A 21,278-nucleotide genomic window follows, 5' to 3' on the forward strand; every position below is an offset into this window, starting at 1 on the left:
ACGAGAGCGTTGGACAGTCTGGTGATTTCATGTGCATTCTCCTCACTAAGTCTATTAGGTCCGGTACTGGTGAGATCTATTGGGAGCATGCGTGTTGGAGGTGTTGATGATGTAGACCAAGTGTTCCCCTTAGGTGTTTGCCCAACTTCTGAGCTGAGAACCGGTTATTAATGTATGTACAACGCTGGTGGCAGGCTTGTTATAGAAATGTAAAATACAGTATTCCAAAGACCTCTGACATTAGATGTCCTTGGGGGGTCTTGAGGTCATTTACGAAGCTTGGCAATGCATAAGGTGAGGACGATACACAAATACAAAGGAGATGAAGAACAAACAATATAAAATATATAATAAAACATTGATATGGTTTCCAGAGATGATCTCACTGTTTCTGCAACAGTACAAGCTTCCAGATATATACTTATAAAGCTTTAATATAACATAATAGCCAATTATTGAGTTGAGGACATTTTTATAAGGTTGGAACACATTTACTGGCTACCAGGGAAATGAACAAGAACAGATCAATGTTATATTACATACACGCAAACCCTGATATCTCTCTCCGCAGCAGCCATAAACTCAATAAAGCTTCATAATTGTAACAGGGACACTGACCGCTTCATCAAGACATGGTATGAAAATGTATTAATTATTAAGTTAATTAAAGTATGAAGTGTTATTGGATTGCATCTTTTGTATCATCCAATATATTTAAAAGGGTAGAAAGCTAATTATTTTACCACTAGTTCTGTAATTATACAACAATAAAACAAGTGCAGAGAAACGAGACTTCAATTTCACGGTTCGTTTTTTATTTTTGAAGAGTATGCATTATAATTTATAGGTGATTGGGCTGTTTTTTTTGTTGTTTTTTTTTTCTTTTCTTGCAGAGCCAGCACTGTAAGCCATAAAGGGCCTACGGGATGTTTAGCTCAAGAGAACAATAAGGTCTTGCAAAACAAAGTTTTACTATAAGGGATGATTCGTTTTTTAGAAGTAGATCGGATGGATCACCTGCTGCTTGTGGGGAATTATAACGGTCATTACGCCCTGCATGTCTGCTGGCGTCATACCGGGTGGCAGGAAATGGGCTTTATGGGCAGTCACTAGTTTCACCTTCAGCGTGTGATAATCAGTGGGATTTTCATGGTTTATTACATTATTATTACCATCCTATAAAGTGCCACGACATTACGCAGTACAGAATTATCATGCAGGAAAACCACATGAAGTGAGGTGGAGACACCAGAGAACCGCAACAGACCACCCACAGGTAAAGTTCAAATCGTTGATTTGTTTTAATAGAAATAAAACTTGTACATGACTGGTTTGGTCTTAGGAAGTGTCACAAAACTTACCTGCTCCACACTCCTGTGCTGCCGATTTCCTCTGCCTCTGTGTAGAGATCAGCAATTCCTGGTTCGGGTTGGTCACATGATTGTGGCTGGGAGGCAGCATATTCAAACTTGCAGAGTATATAAAGCTCACGCTGACATTGTAGCTGTGTCAGAGCAACATGTATTCATACCCAGACTGACTCCCTGTTATGCTGTATTGCTGCTGACCTTGGTTTTCCTTGTGATTCCTTCATGGATAGTGCGTCTGACTGTTAACCCCTCCTGTACCAATCATTGCTTGTTTTGCCCATCCTCTCTTGGATCCTGATTCTGTACTGCACTATTGCCTGTGTAGCAGATCCAGACCTGTTATTGGACTTCCCTTCTGCATACTGATTTTGTACCTCGCTACGTACTCACTTCACTTCCAATCGCTCTTACCAACCTCCTATTCTACTGTGGACTCTTAAAGCTTGTTGCAGTAGATCTTGAATTTCAAATCACCCATAACATTTTCATCTCTCATTCTTCCTATATTGACCTCTCCTTCAACCACACTCTTCCTCCAGGTGATCATAATGGTGGTGGAGAAGGTATCCTACGGTCTCCGGGCTGTACCTACAGCATCACACCTGAAACTCTCTGTCCTCTCTGAAGTTCACTCCATACACCTCTTTCCTCTACACCTCAGCTTTACTGTCATCTACACCCCCCCCTCCCCTCAAGGTACTCCCTCACAATTCCTAGACAACTGTGCTACTTGGCTTCCCCACATTGACCTCCCCACTCTTATTCTCAGGAATTTCAACATCCCCACTGACACCCATCCCGTACTGTAGCCTCTGAACTCCTAACACTCACTTCATCCCACAACCTCTCCCAATGTTATCATCTTCCACCCACTGTGCCCAAAGTCGCATACTCAGACACCGTAACTTGATAATGCAACCAAAACACTATGAAACAGTCACATCAAGCCGCAACCCCTGACACCTTCCATAGACTCACAACCTCAGACAGTCCTCCTGCTCTGCCACAGCGCCAATGGAGAAAATTCAGCTGTGACGCTGACTTTATCCACTTTAAAGTTTATCCTTTCTACATACACCACTGTCTCTTGCCAAACAAACTACTAATCAGTCATCTCCTCCATGCCAAACACCCCTGGACACCTCTTTGTCACTGTCAACTCGCTTCTCTGTCCTTCCTCATCATCTGTACATTCTTCTCAGTCACCATTCAAGATTTTACCATGTACTTTAAAGACAAAATTGACACCATCCACCTCAAAATCTCACATCCCTTGCTCATTCAGAAAGTAACCAAAACCATGGTACACTTGATTATTTCCCACCCTCCCTCATTTACCTTTCCCATTATTAATTAACCGTGAATGCTACGGCTAGGCTAGTCTTCCTCTCCTGCCGCTCTTCATCTGCCGTCTCCCTCTGTAAATCCCTTCACTGGCTCCCCATTAATTCCAGAATTCAATTCAGGCTGCTCACCCTAACCTAAAAGTCTCACGAACACTTCCTCTAACCTCATCGTGAGATGAACCTCAGCTCAACCACTGCGTTCCTCCGCTGACCTTCAACTCTCCTCCCACTTCAATCTTCAACACTTCACCCCCACCTATGGAATTCCTTGCCTCGCCTCACCAGACTCTCCCCCAATTTACGAGCCTTACCAACATCTTCATACTTACCTACCCTAGCTTCTCCTAGACCCTCATGTCCTCTGTCTATACTTCCTCTAGAATGAAAGCTCTAACAGGCAGGGTCCTCTCCACCCTATGTCTCGTGTGTGTCCACCTCAAATGACGCTAATGTCAAAGTTGAATCTTCTGCCGAATCTTCACTCACATGCATGGAATTCATACCAGTATCCGTGTTAGCTGTAATTGCTAGCTCATGCCTATCCATGTCTGTCTTAATTGTATTCAGGTATCTGTCAGCAATTTTATTTTATTCACGCAAGTAAGTCATCTCTAAGATGCTAGTCTGGCACAACGGAATCTGCAGCACCCTATAAACAATAATGATGATGATAAATATTAGAGAAACTCTTACTACACATATAAGATGAATGAAGAGTACACATAACGGTGTCCTGTGCAGCTAATTGCCCGCATCACAGCTTCAATGAATGAATCAGCAGCAGAAAAAGCACACGTGGCTGAAAAATCAGATAACTGCAGGTAATATACAGTTACCTCCGCTCAGACCACAGATGCTGCCGATAATCAATATTTAAAATGAGTACTCAGAAATGATTATATAGGCTGAGAAAACAGCAGTGTTCCAAATGGAAGGATTTCGCTTTACAGTACCAGAGAGGGAAGAGGAGGTGGGTTTAATGTAAAAGCCCACAAGGTGGAAGCTTTTTTTAGAATTCTAAAATGCAAATTGGAGAAGGCTCATGACTTTCAATTATAAAACTTGAGGTTTAACTTATTGGTTCATATATGTGTGTGGATCAGTTGGCCATTCACTCACTCAGTCATGTGTCTGTTCAAGCTTCTGTACACCCCCTCATCCCTTTATTCCCAAAATAATAAAACCTCTGCGTGGCTTGCCAAGCATTATATATGTCTTCTGTCAGTTAGGGACTGGAATTTAGTTAAATAAAAATAATGTAGCAAAATGATATAAGCTCAGTACTACATGCTTTGTTATATAATGTATAAGAGCAAATAAATACATTGGTGGACAATGAGTTGTATTGCTAACTTAAGAGTTTGATCATATTCTGTGCAGTTGAGTACCCTGCTCCTTCCAGTATATAACTCTCAGTCTGTGGTTCCCTGCTGCCTCCATTCCCCCCTCACATCACGTCACTGCCCTTGTCACATGCAGCCCTGTCCTCGCTCATATCATTCGAGTGGATAGGTCACTCCCTCCCGCAAGATCAGTACATTCCTCTGTTGGATTGCTCTGTGCTGCTGTGAACATTATGAAGATCTGATTGGCTAGGGTTATTCTGTGACTTTCCATTTTAAAAACAGGGTACGCAGGGGCAAGCATATTAAAACTGATAACATTACATTAGTAAAACACCTCAAAAATACAATAAAAAAAGAAAAAAAAAAACACACAGAAAAACACCATAAACAGTAAACCGCAGTAGATGCATTTTTTATATCCCAGGTATAAATAAACTAAAAATTGCACCAAAAAGGCAGCATGCTGCATTAAAGTAAAAACTGCAAGTCTGCAAATGAGTATCGTCTTACTTTTGTTTATTCTCTGACCATATGACCCCAAACTTTCGGCTGAATGTTAATACTAACAAGACCATTCAGCATAATAAATTCACATAGGTGAAAGAAATATTGAGTGATGCGTGACTTGCAGCCTACACAGGTTAATCTCTCCATCTTTAGACAGAGGAGAGGGAGTTTCTGGTCTCTTGATTAATAACATATCGCTGAAGAGCTGCTAATCCATTACCCGCTGGCAGTTTATAGAGGAACCGTTCATATTTCTCCTTTCAATAAGACAAAGCACCTTTTGTATTCCATCAGTTATCATTTCATATTAGTATTTGTAGAAATGGCTAGCGCACATTACAGACAATTGATGTTTCATTACAAACCAATTACACATAATTGTGGCATACTCTCGTTCCAATGTATATTTATTTATTTATCTATGTATGAATGTTTTACAGTTTCATCAATACGACACTGGGAAAAAGTATTAGTGAAAATATTAGCATAAAATTTGTGTTTCAGTCGTTAGTTGTATGGGAAGATAAGTCAAAGACAGTCAATTTTTTTTGGCTTACATTATGATACAGTAAAAAAGGTGACTCAGTGGTTAAGAGTATCTGCCGTCTAATAAAAACACAAAGACTTGAAAAGGAACTCTAGCTGATTACACGGTCAGTTCCCGGCAGCCAAATATACGACACCATTGTTGGAAAGTTTGGTTTCAATGCTCGTGCCAGAAAACTGCAACCGTTAAGATCAATTGCTGCACAATAGGCACAGAGATAGGGGAGACCCGTTACAAACCAAATGGTCTAACTGCGACTTTGGAGTAAGTAATAATGCAAATATACTCTTGCTGGAGAGTCAAATTTGAAATGCGGCTCACTGGGTACGATTACTTGATGTGCAACAGGAACATAAAGCGCTATACTCAGGGGCTATCTAGGCCAGGGGTAGGCAACCTGCAGCTCTCCAGGTGTTGTGAAACTACAAGCCCCAGCATGCTTTGCCAGTAGATAGCAAGCAGATAGGTGGCAAGGCATGCTGGGATTTGTAGTTTAGCACCTGGAGAGCCACAGGTTGCCTACCCCTGATCTAGACCGAGAGGATGTGGAGCGGGGGGGGGGGGGGGGGGGGGGCATCTGCCCCCAGGGTCTGTCCCATAGTGGGTTATGGGAAGAATAGTCAGTATCCTGTACTTCATATTCCTAAGCTGCGGCGTCCAACATTACATGCCAAACATTAACTGCGTATCACTGCACGATGCATAATAACATTATGACATGGGAGGCTCGATTATCTATGGTGCAAAAGGACAAAAATGTGAAAAGTTTCGAATAACCACTTGCCTCGATCACTGAACTGCTGGCTGGAGAACAATAAAGGTAAGAGCCTCAGTTTAATACAAATTTGGATGCTGCAAAGATTAGGCATCATTCAGTGGATTTGGTAATAAAATTCATACTTGGACAGGGGAATACGTAGGAAAACATGACATTTGTACCTTTAAATAACGAGGCATGCTTACTAACACACAGCTGCCAAACTATAAACCTTTACTTGTAAATATTGCGGGGTCTGAGGAAGAGGAAACACACAAACACTCACAGCATATCTGTGCAAACAGAATTATTTCCCCTTTAAGAAGCTTAGGCTGTCTACAACAAATACATATTTAATAAATGTCTTGTTTACAAGGTGCCCTCGTTGGATGAGCATGGGAAGATTAGAGACAATGCAAATATTAGATGATATTTCAATTGCGAAAAACATTTACCAGAAATGAGGCTTCAAGCGCAGAAAGAAATGAAAATAAGTAGAGAACCCAACAAGGTGCAGATAGAAACATGCGGGAGAGTGAAACTAGAACTTTCAATAGTAGAGACATTTGTATTTTAGTAATATCCTAGACCTACTAGCTAGATCTGTTTTACCTGAAACACATTGCACTGATCCCATGGTCTCACAGATTTCCCGATTAGCCTATGTATTTACAAAGGACAGTGGCAGCTATTGGGCATGAAGATACGTCTCCATTGTCTATGACGTCACTACTGGGTAGTTGTAGTACATGAATACATGAACTGTCAAACTGAATCAAGCCCATGAAGAACATAAGTGCAACTGCCAAACATTTACAACATTTATATAAAATCAGGCCCCAAATTGTATATTTTTGAGTTACATGTAAAGCTTGTTTGTGCAACAAAAATGCATCTTGGCGGAAAACAGGTGCACTGTGCACAACTGGTGTGGCGCTTGTGCTTTGTGGCAGTACAATATGAATCTTATTTTGAGTTACACGAATGGTAAAACGTTGCACCTGCATAAAGTGTGTATAAGTTTTAAAGCTGATGATAATTGTCGCATGTTTGCTCCGGACCCATCTATAGATTAGACTTAAGGTTGAATATACTTTAAAATGTATCTTATAATGCACATGTGGAAACGTAAACGTGCAGGCACTTCATAGCTTTTACACACATGGGGCAGAGTAGAACGAACTGTATGAGAGTGGTCAGAGGAGGGACCCGAGGAACTGCTGGATAATGATAGGATGAGCACGGAGGACAGAAGATGACATTACATACTATGCATTTCACCCCTCCTCTCCCTGGATATCGTGAAGCTCTCCAGAAGAGACGAGGTCTCCAGAGACCAGTCAGTGCGTGGGGCTGCTGCATATCAAAAATGGTCTTCTGTGAAATGAACGCCACAAAGGGCTTGTATCTGTGCCTCTCCACTGGCATTACTGACCAGTACAGTCATATGTATTAAGTGCAGAGTGTGCGGTGGCTGAGATCGGAGGCTAATAGACTCGGAGGCTGCCGGAGGTAGAGGAGGCCACTTTAATACAAGTTTAGAAACTCGGACAACCTCACATAATCACACACCGCCTCCAGAGTATCCTATTGTCTGTCTGGACCTGGAGTAGAATGGATTATTTCTATCCCCCTCAAGGTTCAAAATCCCATTTATCTAGAGACTGTACTTTTAGTCATCTGCATGGATTATAACGTGCGGTATATAAAACAGTGCATGTTTCAGTTGCCCTAATATTAGCAGCAATACAACGTTACCTGCGCAGGTGGAGGAAGGAATGCGGTTGTAACACTGCTTGCGGAAAGCCTGGTACTGCTCACTCTGCGTTCCTCCCATTCCTTCCACCATTTCCTTGTTCAGTTTCATGGGGGGCGGCAGAGGCTTGGGGTCCCTACCCAATATGTATCCAAAATCGATGTGAAACAGTTTCCCTGTGAATGGGAGAAGATAGCAATGATTAGAATGTCTATGGTCCCTGTTATAAAGCGCTATCTTTATTCAGGAGAAGTTGAAACGCCTCTTAATTAAAGGTTCTCCATCAGCATATGACCTCAGACATTACTGTGATGTACAAATACATGTCCTAGGGTTCTTATTTGGGAGAGGATGGAAATATATCCTTCAGTCAGATATAGAAGTTTGCTCCACAGGATCCAATCAAAAAACCTACAGACACTTAAATAAAAATACCTAGAGACAGAGCTACAGCAATGAAACCGCTCTGTACAGCTAAACATATCTGAGCGTCAACATGAAGTCATTTATACATAGAGCAACACCCATAGACGGCAGATACCACTGATAAAGTAATCGTCTCCCCACTACCACACATATATTGCATTAGCCTTGTTGCGATTTAAAGGGACAACATTTTTTTTTTTGTTATTTTAACCATACTTGCCAACTCTCCCTGAAATAGGGGTGATCTCCCTCACTCCCTGAAGAGTCTGGCATTCTCCCTGATGCTGAGCCAGTGCAAGACGTGGTTGGCTTCGCCATTTGTGGCATGATGACAGTTCAGAAATTGTGTTCTATGTCCATGCATTGATGCCTATGGAGGTGGCCATTTTCATGGAGACCAAGATTTAATTATAGACTGACAGGTAAGACAACATTACTTCAGTAATGGAGACAGAAATGTAAAAGACACTTCAGTCTCTGGAGATTCATTAGCTGCTTTTCTTTAACACATAGTTGCCCATTCTCCTGGCATTCCGGGAGACCTCACGGGCCACGAGTGCAGTGCAACCTCCCGTTTCTTGCCCTCACAATAGATAAGTGGAGGGGGGCTTAACACAAATATTGCGTCATCTGAGCCCCGACCCCTGCTGTAATTGGCCAAAATTGTGACAATCATTTAGGGGGCGGGGCCAAAATGATGTGATTCGTCAAGCCCCGCCCCCCACACCCACCTCCCCCGGGATCTCCCTGAAGTCAAACAGGAAAAGTTGGCAAGTATGATTTTAACAAATGTAAATGCATTAAAAACATGCAGCAGCAATACATATTTATTGAGGCAACTTCCTTTTTCTTATTTATTCTGGTTGTCCTGATGCTAAATGCTTATAAGCAGGCAAGATCATGTAACTTTCTCCTTTCTTCTCTCTCCCTCAACTTCTTCATCCTCTATTCCACATAGCGGAGGTAGACAAACAGGTAAGACAAAAAAAAAACCTGCAAGCAACTCGGTAAACGAGAGACCTGGTGATTATAAAATGCTGACAGCACCAGAAAATAAAAACATCTGCTTCTTGAGCCTTGAATTTGCATTTAAGGCAATTCAAACAAGAGCCAAGTGCTTCTGTAGCAATCAGCCTGCAGCACTGATGTTTGGCTTGCTTAAAACCCGGCTGAGACAATATATACATTGCCAAAAGTCGCCCTGGAGTCTGCGACAAAGTTATTGCTGTCTGTGTCAGCACTTTCAAATGCCACTGCCATCAGCCGCAAATTGACAGGGCTTCCGAGGCCTGGTTGGGCCGTCAGTCTATTCTAACCAAATGTGTTCACAGAGAGACATTTATCTGCCAGGATACGCCGCTTTATAATTCATAGCCTGTCCTCCCAGGAAACGCAGAAACTGTGATTTAATATACACGGTGCTGGATCCACTTCTATACAAAGTTTAGACAAGAGCAAATACAATCAGCAATATATACATCAATACAAAGAGGATCAATAAGACGAGCTTATGACGGAGGTGGCAGTCACTCACGATATTGTTAAGTGCTCCTTGTATTAAATTTCATATTTATAATGATGAAGGTTCCCAGTCTTGGTCTTTTCCTGTGAACATGCGGCTTAATGTGTGTCTGTGCTTGACTAATGGGCATGGCTGCACAAGTAAGTCACATGGACATTGCAGACATACAGAAGTGACCTAGCATTAAGAATGAAATAATAAACTTTCTTTGATGAAATACACTCTACCATATTCTAATTTGTAACAGAGTCCTAAATAAATTCAGAGCGGGACCGATTATGTGAAAGGGAGAAAGTTTGGGAGGATTTTTATGGGTTTATGGCTTGTAGTCCCTTTTGCTGGACGCTTGGACTGACACGGAGAGATCGAGCGCATTGCAAACAGTCACTGTCTCCTCCAGCTCGCCACAGGGTAGATTTCAAACATAAGGGACCCCATGAACCAAACTTCTTGTGGTTGTGAAATGTAGGGAAGTGGATACAGACAGATCACCTTATCTGGCTGCATTCACCAACACTGGAGCAGAAAGCTGCTTCCCAAGTATCAGAGGAACAGAAAATTATTATAAAACTGGACATGATCATGATGACTGATTGGGATGGATGGAGCTAGACAACAGCAGTAAACCCATCTTCATGAGAAGTAGAGATGCAGGTCAGCCAATAGACAGCTACGAGGGGCGCAGTACAACCAGAGCCAGATTTAGACCTCATGGGGCCCTAGGCAAGATACTGGTTTGGGGCACCCTCCCTGAAAAAATCCATAGCACTATAGTTTTTAGCATAACATATACCCCTATTCAGGGGCTGGCTGGCAGACTTTAGCCCAGGGGGGCAAGCACATAGCACTGTCCCATAAGTAGCGGCCCATTTTTAAAGGTTGGTCTCACCGCCGGCCCTGGGAGGGCCCTCTGGGGACCGCTGGGCCCTAGGCAATTGCCTAGGTTGCCTAGTGGTAAATCCGGCCCTGAGTACAACCAGTGGCAGACAGGCTGCGCCGGAGAACAGATTTCCAGAGGTAGTAAGCAGTCACTGCTAGCAGGTGATCCTCATGAGTATCATCATCATTATGACACTGCTGGCTGAGAGGAGGAACAGAGATCATCCCTGCATACATTACAGAAATTGATTGGGGGCAGAGGCCATGAACACACAGCTGAACGTAAGCTCTCACATGCTGTAGGCGCTACTTCTGTCTATCTACCTCATTTGCCCCTGTGACGTCCTACGCCGAGTTCTGTGTGTGACCGCTATGCCGCTTGGTCACTCACTCATATACACTTTACTTGGCTGTGGCTATATCAGTCTTTCCCCCCACATCTGGTTTGTGACTAGAGAACAGAAGATGAATACTTGCTTTGAAATCATGGATCTCTATGGAGGCACAAACTGACAATTTACAGAGGAGGATGCCGGAACAGGACCAGTGACAATTGGAGCACTTTCTGCTCTTCCCTGGACCTAATGCGCCATCAACCTCCATGTGCGTTGTCAGACCGATTAACACATATCATATATGGGCACATAGAGAACCTGACAGGTCGGCTACAAAGGATAAAACTCTGCAACTGCCAGAACCTACAACATAGAGAAGGACGCCGGGAAGTACGGACAGCGGGGAACGCGGTGCTGGTTAGGGTAACTCTGAAGTTGTCTGTAGTGATAGAGCATATCATAATAATAGTATTCCTAGCAATAATGGCTACAGCAATAACACACTTTTAAGTATATGTTTGTGCTTTATTAATGCTACGGCTAGAAACGCAGAAAGAAGCCTCTGTGAAAAGGTAATTATACGGTGTCTGTGAAATAGATAACCAGAGATTCCAGATTAAGTTTGAGAAACATTAATCTACAGCTTATCTGTGATATAAAGCTGGACTGACACAGCCATACGTATAACTGTGCATCAGGAGAAATATATTCCAGGATGTATGACCTAGATCAGAGATCTCTATTAAATGAAAAGCTAGGAATACACAGTTGTCAACATTGTAGAATCATTTCCAGGGTCACTCCGCTGCTGAGCCCGAGAATCTAAGAATGTACTGTAAATATATATCTATATCTATCCGTGGCGGGCACAACACATCATGTTTACTAAATCTGATCACAATGCATTTTTTGAATTGGAAATACTCCTCTTCAATAAACATTAACTTATAGGGGCCTTCCAATTCGTAGCGACATCATTATTATTATCCTTTATTTGTTAGGCGCCACAAGGTTTCCGCGGCGCCGTACACCATACAAACAGTACACTATACAGGATGAAACAGCACAAAACAATAAACAAAAATAGCAGTACTTCAGAAACTCCAGGCAAGTTCAGCAATAAACATGGAGCAGAAGAACAGGTGAGGAGACAGGAGGGAAGACGGCCCTGCTCATTTGAGCTTACATCCTAAGGGAGGGAAAACAGAAAGACACAAGGGGAGCCAGAAGAGGCAGAGGGGAGAGCGAGTGGAGGTGAAGGGGTTAAGTGGATGGTTGGTAGGCTTTAAGGAAGAGGTGGGTTTTCAGTGGACGTTTGAAGGAGCACAGAGTAGGAGAGAGGCGGATGGAACGAGGGAGGTCATTCCAGTGAAGGGGGGCGGCACAGGAAAAGTCTTGGATTCTGGAGTGGGAAGAGGTGATAAGAGTGGAGGAGAGTCGGCGATCATTGGCTGAGCGCAGGGAGCGAGCAGGAGTGTGAATGGAGAGGAGGTTAGAGATATAGGGGGCAGTAGAGTGGGAGAGTGCCTTGTAAATGGTGGTGAGGAGTTTGAAAAGGATTCTGTAGGGGAAGGGGAGCCAGTGTAAGGCATGGCAGAGAGGGGAGGCAGATGAGGAGCGGCGTGAGAGAAAGATGAATCTAGCGGCCGCGTTGAGTACAGAGCGGAGGGGGGAGAGATGGGAGTAGGGGAGGCCGGTGAGGAGGAGGTTGCAGTAATCCAGGCGGGAGATGATGAGTGCGTGTATGATGGTCTTGGTGGCATCCTGAGAGAGAAAGGGACGGATGCGGGCAATGTTGCGTAGTTGGAAGCGACAGGCTTGGGCAAGTGAGTGAATGTGGGGGGCGAAAGAAAGAGAGAGAGAGAGGAGTCAAGGGTGACCCCCAGGCAGCGGAGTTGGGTGACAGAGGAGACGGTGGTGTTGTTAATGACAATAGAGAGGTCGTGGTGGGAAGGGAGTCTGGACGGAGGAAAGACAATGAGTTCCGTTTTCGAGATATTGATTTTGAGAAAGCGCGCGGACATCCAGGAGGATATGGCGGTGAGGCAGTCAGACACGCAAGAGAGGACAGCAGAAGAAAGGTCAGGAGAAGAGATGTAGAGTTGAATGTCGTCAGCATACAGGTGATACTGAAGACCGAAGGAGGAGATGAGAGCATCAAGAAAGGAAGTGTAGAGCGAAAAAAAGTAGAGGGCCAAGAACAGAGCCCTGCGGGACACCAACAGGGAGAGGGTAGGGGGTGGGGGGGGGGGGGGGGAGAGCCGGATGTGGATACAGAGAAGGAGCGGTTAGCGAGGTAAGAGGTGAACCAGGTATGGACAGATCCGGAGAGGCCAAGAGAGAGAAGAGTTTGCAGCAGGAGGGGGTGGTCCACAGTGTCAAAGGCTGCAGAGAGGTCGAGGAGGATAAGGAGGGAGAAGTGACCCTTGGATTTGGCCGATAGGAGGTCGTTAGTAACCTTGGCCAGGGCAGTTTCGATGGAGTGGAGAGGACGGTAGCCGGATTGGAGGGGGTCCAGGAGGGAAAAGTCGGAGAGGTGACTGGCGAGGCGGCTGCAGACAATCCGCTCAAGTAGTTTGGAGGCAAAGGGGAGGAGTGAGATAGGGCGATAATTGGCGAGAGAGGTGGGGTCAAGATTAGGTTTTTTAAGGATGGGAGAGATAAGGGCGTGTTTAAAGGAGGAGGGGACTACACCGGAGGAGAGAGATAAGTTGAAGAGGTGAGCGAGGTAGGAGCAGACAGTGGGAGAAAGAGAGCGAAGGAGGTGGGAGGGGATGGGATCAAGAGGACAGGTAGAGGGAGGAGAGGAGAGGATGAGGGAGCGAACTTCTTCCCCAGTTGTGGGACGAAAGGAGCTCCAGAGTTGGTTGTTGGAGGGAGGTGAGGCAGTGTGGGTGGCGGGAGAGGGGGGGGAGGAGGTCTTAAGTCGGATGGCCTCAATTTTGGAAGAGAAAAAGGTGGCAAAGTCAGTAGCAGAGAGGGAGAGCGGGACAGGAGGGGGGGGGAGAGAGGAGGGAGTTGAAAGTGGCGAAGAGGCGGCGGGGGTTGGAGGACTGGGAAGAAATGAGGGACTTGAAAAAGAATTGTTTAGCGAGGGAGAGGGCGGAGCAGAAAGAGGAGAGGATGAATTTATAGTTAAGGAAGTCAGCCAGGGAACGAGATTTCCTCCAGAGGCGTTCAGCAGTGCGAGAGCACCTTTGGAGGAAGCGGGTGAGTTTGGAGTGCCAGGGTTGAGGAATGAGGCGGCGACGGCGGATAGCGGAGGCCGGGGCGACAGCATCCAGGGCAGTGGAGAGGGAGAGGTTGTAGAGAGACGACGCCTGGTCAGGACAGGCCAGGGAGGGGAGGGTAGATAGGAGAGACTCAAGAGAGGAGGAGAAGGAGATAGGGTCAATAGCATCGAGGTTGCGCCTAGTTAGGGTGGCTTTAGGCGAGGGGGGAGTAGGGGAGAAGGACAGAGTGAAGGAGAGGAGATGGTGGTCAGAGAGTGGGAATGGAGAGTTAGAGAAGTCAGAGAGATCACAGAGATTAGAGAAAACAAGGTCGAGGGAGTGACCAAGACAGTGGGTGGGGGTGGAGGTCCACTGGGTGAGCCCTAGAGAGGAGGATAGGGAGAGAAGTTTGATGGTGGCGGTGGCGGAACGGTTGTCAATGGGGATATTGAAGTCGCCAAGTATGATGGAGGGCAGGTCAGAAGCGAGGTGATGGGGGAGCCAGGCAGCGAAGTTGTCAAGGAAGAGGGACGAGGGGCCTGGGGGACGGTAGATGACAGAGACACGGAGGTAGATAGGGAAGAAGAGACGGATGGAGTGAACTTCGAAGGAGGAGAAGGAGAGGGAAGGTGAGGTAGGAATTACCCGAAAAGTGCAGTTAGGGGACAGGAGGAGGCCCACACCTCCTCCAGGACGCTCATCCGGCCTGGTGGAGTGGGTGAAGTAGAGGCCCCCGTAGGAGAGAGCAACAGGAGAGGCAGTGTCAGAAGAAGTAAGCCAGGTTTCAGTGATGGCAAGGAGATCAAGAGATTTGGAAATAAAGAGGTCATGGATGGAGGATAGTTTGTTGCGGACAGACCTGGAGTTCCAGAGGGCACATGAGAAAGGGAGGGAGGGAGCAGGGGAGATGCGGATGAGATTATCAGGGGTGGTAGGGCGAGGGGGAGGGTGAGAGGCGGGGCAGTGAGGGTTGGGCAGGAGAAGGGGGCTGGGGGAAAGGATCGGTATAGGAAAGGTACGGGGCAGCATTGTACAATAAAAGAACAAAGGCAGAGGCGGAGACCATATGAAATGCAAAATATACAGTGCAGTAAAATTAAAATAAGTGCAGATGAAGTGAAATAGAGCAAATAAAAGTACGGTGCAATAAATTAAAATAAAGTACAGTACAATACGGTATAAAATGATAAAATTAAAAGTGGTAAAAAGATTAACTTCTAGTAAATGCAATTGAAAGAAGGTAAAGTAAATGAAGGCTTCAGAGAGCCGGTACCAGGTGTAAGGTAGGAGAGTCCAGGTTGGAGAGATCAGAGTCCAGAGACCGGGGTGGTGGAGTGCAGGGCCGATCACAGCAGATAGTCACTGTAGCAGTCCGGACAGCGATCAGGATCTGGCTATGCAGAGGTCCAATTGGAGGCAGAGATGGGGCCTGTGTACCAGAGCAATTCCAGAGACCAGGGAGCATGAACCAGGCAAATGTGCGTGGATCAAACGGCGGGAGGCGAGGCGGGTAGACAGGCAGCTGGCACAGGAAAAAGTAGCAGGCAGCAGGAGACGAGATGGCAGCGGACCAGGCGGCGGAAGAACCAGGCCGTGGCAGGCAGAAGAAAGCAGGTAATGGAAGGTCACGGATCTGGAGTAGGTAATGGAGCAGGTCACAGAACCGAAGGCGCCAGAGCAGGCCACGGAGGCAGTGGAGCAGGTCGCAGACTCGCAGGAACAGCCGATCGGAGGCTACAGGAGGCAACTGGAACCGGAAGCAGCTGAAAGGCCCAAGCCGCGGCCTAGAGTAGGTGGAAATGGCGGCGGCCGCCAGACAAGGCAGCAAGATCCAGGAGCGCCCAAGAAGTGCACCTCAAGGTAGCTGGGAGTCAGGCAGGAGGACCAGGGTGAGCGTCCATCGGCACAGTGGGGCCAAGCGGTGAGTGGAGGATGGGAGGTAGAGGCCGGGTAGATCGAAGGCAGAGGCCGCAGGAGTCGGGCCAGGCAGGATGCGAGAGTGCGAGGAGGACTGGCTGTGTTGTCATTTCTCGAATGGCTGAGAGAGTCAGTCGAGGGCCGCGGCAGCGTGAGGAGGCATCTCGGGGTGAGACAGGGCACCAGGCAGGGCTCCAGTAGAGAGCTCTGCAGACACGTCTGCACACCTCGAGATCACCATTTATTTATATAGCGCCAACATATTCCGTAGTGCGGCCATTCACATTTACAGGTACTACGCTACCCAATATTGTGGAATATCCTGCACACGTCTATGGGGCGAGAGGCAAAATCTGCAACATTGCATCAACGCAGAGTGTCCCCCCTCCCCCCATCATCGTTCCTGAAGCACATCGTCAGGAATTGAATTGGCTCCATAAAGCCCAAATAATAAGATAAATAATACATTGTAGGAGATTCATTTATCATCAAGAATTACTGAGCAGATATTTACAGAGCCAAAACCTTCTAGAGACAAATTATTACATCCTGGGAAAGTCCTTGGAAATTAGGGACAGCTGCCAACTATGTAAACAGGGACTATAATACATGATACCATACTCTATAGGCTCTCTGTGTCCTGATATGTATAGTCTCTGCTTGCGGTATGCTGTCTATGCTTCGTATTATATGTGTAGTATGCTCAAAAACTTTTAACTTTATTATAATCTAGAGCTGGAAAAAACACATTTTTCGTCTACAATTTCTTTAACTGGTAAATTTACATGCATGGTATAGTTAGGAGGGATTACGTGGCTTTTCTATATATTAGGGCAGGCCTGTCCAACCTGCGGCCCTCCAGGTGTTGTGAAACTACAAGTCCCAGCATGCCCTTCCAGCTATCAACTGGTTGTTTACTGGCAAAGCATGCTGGGGCTTGTAGTTTCAGAACATCTGGAGGGCCGCAGGTTGGACAGGCCTGTATTAGGGCTTTACAAACTTGTTCCACCCATCACTGACAAGGAGAACTAGAATTATGCCCATTCTATGTTCTTTTTGTATTTGTTAGATAACATTTTATAAACAAGAATATTTTATACGGTCATTCCTTAATATTTATAGTTATTTCCAAATATGGTTCTAGTAAGTCTGACTGCAGCGATCACAACGCTTAGTACAGTTCCATTGTTTATCTCTTCTACATTATCCCTTTATTTGGTGACAGAGCACTCTTGTCAATTTAATGGAGGTGTGAGTCCTCTCGCAAAACAAAAGCTTGGGAACATGACTTACAACTAAGGGATGCATGTGACCTCTTTGGGGGCGGGGTATGACAGTATTGTGGGTGTGGCCAGGAGCAGAAAGATCCCAAAAATACGACAGGTAGCAGACAAACAGCTCCCAGAGTTAGCCAGTAGCCGGCACAGAACAAAACTAAATCTAGCATACACTTCCCCTGTGCTGGGCCCAACTGGGCACGTAAACTCCCCTCGAGTAATTCGAAGATCCTCCACCTAGTTGATTCTGTGTGGTCCAGAGTGGGAATTACTGGGTGACTTGTGGTAAAGGATTTCAGTTGATCTTTGTTAGACAAGATGAGTATTGTACAACCATAGAGCAGGGTTTGAATGTGACGTTCTCTAATGAACCTCCTAGAATCTCTCATTAGCTGCTTAAACACTAGTCTACTGAATGACATCATAACAATCTGGTGGTTACATTGTATCCGTACATTAGAAACAGAGACTGGAGGGACATATTACCAGCTGCTAACAATACATTAATAAGTACCGGTGGCTGAGTAACCTAGATTCAGAGTCTTGGAAAATATGCAATAATCATAGAAAAGAGAATAACTAGCAGTAAAGTGGATGGCACTATCCTCCACCACAATAGGCCTGTAGACACAATTAATGCAAGATCCTCCTCCATATCATTACATACAGAAATAGAAAATGTCCATGTTATAAAATATGGAGGAGTCACTGGATTACCCCCTCCCATATGGAGAGCGAGGATGAGGAGCCGGAGATAAAATCAGTCTATAATTTGAAATGGAAACGCTGCTATATTAACGCACAGGCCTGAATAACATAGCGGTACACGGTGTATAAGGTAGTGTCTTGTAGGCTGCATTATTCCTTTGAGGACATGACCTGCACGGGAGTGTTTTATAAAGGAATAAAAAAGCAAGGTGTGAAAAAGATAAATAAAAACTGGAAATAATAAAATATTGGCGGAGAGGAGGGGACTGTACCCCAGCTTGATCCCTTCCCCCCGCTCTTCTAATAGACAGCCCTGGGTCATACATTTCTGTATAGATGGCTCCCTTAGACCATATGTACAGTCAGAGGTCACATATTTAGTATTCCTTATACCCTGGAGTACTTCACCAATACATTTCAGGGTAATTTTTGGGATTTCACCATGTAGATGTACCGATAGTAACATTAATGTAACCTAAATATTTTCTTAGAAATTGTAGGCCACTTCCTCTAGTTGATGCACAGAAAATAAAATAATTCAATATGCAACCAAAATGAAACCTACGACCCCCACCCCACAAAAAAAAACAACATTAGGGGTCGCAATATCCAACTGTCTCACAATAAACATGCAGCCTTAGGGGCATATTCAACTGCCGGCGGAAACGCCGACAATCTCGCGGTCTGCGCATTATTACTGTTATTACTGTAATAATGTGCGGAAAAAACATTAATATGGTAATTGTCTCGCTGGATTTCAGCTCGCAGCTCCCTGAGCCGCAAGCTGAAATCCAGCTAACTACTACCGTATTAACGGTAGGAGTTTTTACGCGGCACAGAAAAACTACAATTGAATATGCCCCTTAGAGTTGTGTTGCCCAATATGCTCTTCTTGGCACCCCTGGGGTTTGAGGTAATATATTAGTAGTAGTAGTAAAAGTATCCACAAGCTCTGCATGCACAAGTAGCCATTTCTATTGATAACAAAGGGTTACTCCACACAAAAATGCTGCTGCCTAATTAAAACAATTACGCCTGGTACTGCAACTTACTGAAATACCTCCCGATACTTGAAACAGGACATCTGCCTGAAATCACCTGTTAAAAATTTAGAAACACACTTTTGCCTGAACTTTCTGAGCCACAACTTTAACAATCTGTGTACTGCACGGATTGCTTCCATGGTTACATATGCTGCTTAGGAAGGTTAGTTTATTCACAACCTGACTGTCAAATGACAGCAACAGTGTGTTTCTGAATTTTCAGCAGGTGATTCGCTGAGTGACTATTTTAAGTATCAGAAGTTGTTCCAGTACCCACAATGATGATATTAATTAGGTAAAATCATTTTTAAGTGGAGTAACCCTGTAATGGATGTATATGCCCAGTGGCTCCCCATAATATCCTGCTGATTCCTAGATTTCATTGACTCCGGAATTTCCCATTGTTTTGTCCAGCCCTGATTTAGAGTTATGTATAAAACAAAATGTTGGAATCTCCAGGTTACATTATATTTTGTCTACCAAGGCGATAAGAACCTTTGATAGTTTTTGCAGCGTAAGGAGACTGCATATTTCTATACACTTGAAGCTCTTTCATCTTTTTATTTTAGTGGGCCGGTAATGGTTTATAAACAGCCATTAACAAGCTTATTATCCTGACATACAATACAGTTCATTGCACCAACATGCATCACTGAACCGCTGTTTGCAAATATCACCTTTATTGATGCCACTCAAACACACGGACCCCGGCTAGCTCTTCACAATGTCCATTACCACTGATAAGAGGTTAAAATAAACAAATCAATTACAGTATCTTGTGTCAGGTACTGCTGGATCAGCTATTCAGATGATAATTTGTGTGTGTCAGCAACAAAACACACACTCTGCTGTGACATTCACTGTCCAAATACAACACCTACCGAGCCGCCCCTGATTACATTCGCCAGACAGTATTGCCTGTTAATATGAACTTAATTGAGTAATCTTTACACACAAAGACTGCGGAATACAGGATTCTCGTTCAGCGTGCTCACGTTGCAGGGACATGGTACATGTGACAACACTCTAAAAAGTCTAACAAAGCACTTACACCGTTTCAATTAATAACAGAGAAAAAGATTCAATAGATATTCTATTTCCACTTGAAGAGACTTGTTTTCATCTTTTAAAGCCCATTTTGTACCATGAAAATCAAAGCAGAGCTGAAGGGAGGATTTCTAATAAAATTAAAATGCATTTAGCAGCCATTTATTGAGCCATATAATACGTTCTCATGGGATGAGTCCGACAGGAGACCAGATTAGCGTCTGTTTGCAGGTTATATATTCCTTTTCTGTTGGTGTTTGCATTGATGGACGAGAGTCGTTTAGCCAAATGTAGTTTCTTGTAATGTGTCAAATGTATAAGCCTATTCAAAAACCTATAAAGCTGGAGCTTTAAATTCTGCAGCCGCCCTCTGCTTAACTGTACAGGAGTAACTAGATCACAATGTGCACAATTGAACACACACACACACACACACACACACCAGCCACAACATTAAAGCCACTGAAAAGTGAAGTGAATAACATTGATTATCTTGTTACAATGGCACCTGTCACGGTGTGGAATATATTAGGCAGCAGGTGAGCAATCAGTACTTGACGTTGATGTGTAGGAAGCAGGAAAAATAGGCCTGTGTAAGGCTCCGAGAGACTTAGCCACCGTGCTGCCCTTGTCAAAGTGGTTAGCACTTCTGCCTCACAGTGCTGGGGTCACGAGTTCAATTCCCAACTATGACCTTATCTGTGTGGCGTTTGTACGTTCTCCCTGTGTTTGCGTGGGTTTCCTCCGGGTGCTCCGGTTTCCTCCCACACTCCAAAACATACTGGTAGGTTAATTGGCTGCTATCAAAATTTACCTTAGTCTCTCTCTCTCTCTGTTTGTGTGTGTGTGTATATGTTAGGGAATTTAGACTGTAAGCCCCAATGGGGCAGGGACTGATGTGAATGAGTTCTCTGTACAGCGCTGCAGAATCAGTGGCGCTATATAAATAGATGATGATGATGAAGGGCCAAATTGTGATGGCTAGAGGATTGGGTCAGAGCATCTCCAAAATGGCAGGTATTGTGGGGGTGGTCCCGGTATGCAGTGGTTAGTACCTGCCGAAAGTGATCCAAGGTATGATAACTGGTGAACCTGCAGCAGGGTCTCGGACGTCCAAGGCTCATTGATGTGCATGGGGAGTGAAGTCTGGTTCAATCCCCCAGAAGAGCTACTGTAGCACAAACGGCTGAAAAAGTTACTGCTGGCTGTGATAGAAAGGTGTCAGACCACACAGTGCATCACAGCTTGCTCGTGTGGGGCTGTGTAGCTGCAGACCGGTCAGA

The 21,278-nt window shown here is 44.8% G+C and overlaps 1 protein-coding gene across 1 annotated transcript in view; it reads right to left on the bottom strand.

The window, feature by feature from the left end:
• The window catches only part of PIK3C3 (phosphatidylinositol 3-kinase catalytic subunit type 3), a 130,763-nt gene that overhangs the window by 38,688 nt on the left and 70,797 nt on the right, over nt 1-21,278 (bottom strand). Inside the window, 2 exon segments of the mRNA XM_075186287.1 lie at nt 7,632-7,651; nt 7,654-7,805. Of these exon segments, the coding sequence (XP_075042388.1) occupies nt 7,632-7,651; nt 7,654-7,805 (172 nt within the window).

Source organism: Mixophyes fleayi, chromosome 1 (assembly GCF_038048845.1).
Source record: "Mixophyes fleayi isolate aMixFle1 chromosome 1, aMixFle1.hap1, whole genome shotgun sequence".
NCBI classification, from domain to species: Eukaryota; Metazoa; Chordata; class Amphibia; order Anura; family Limnodynastidae; genus Mixophyes; species Mixophyes fleayi.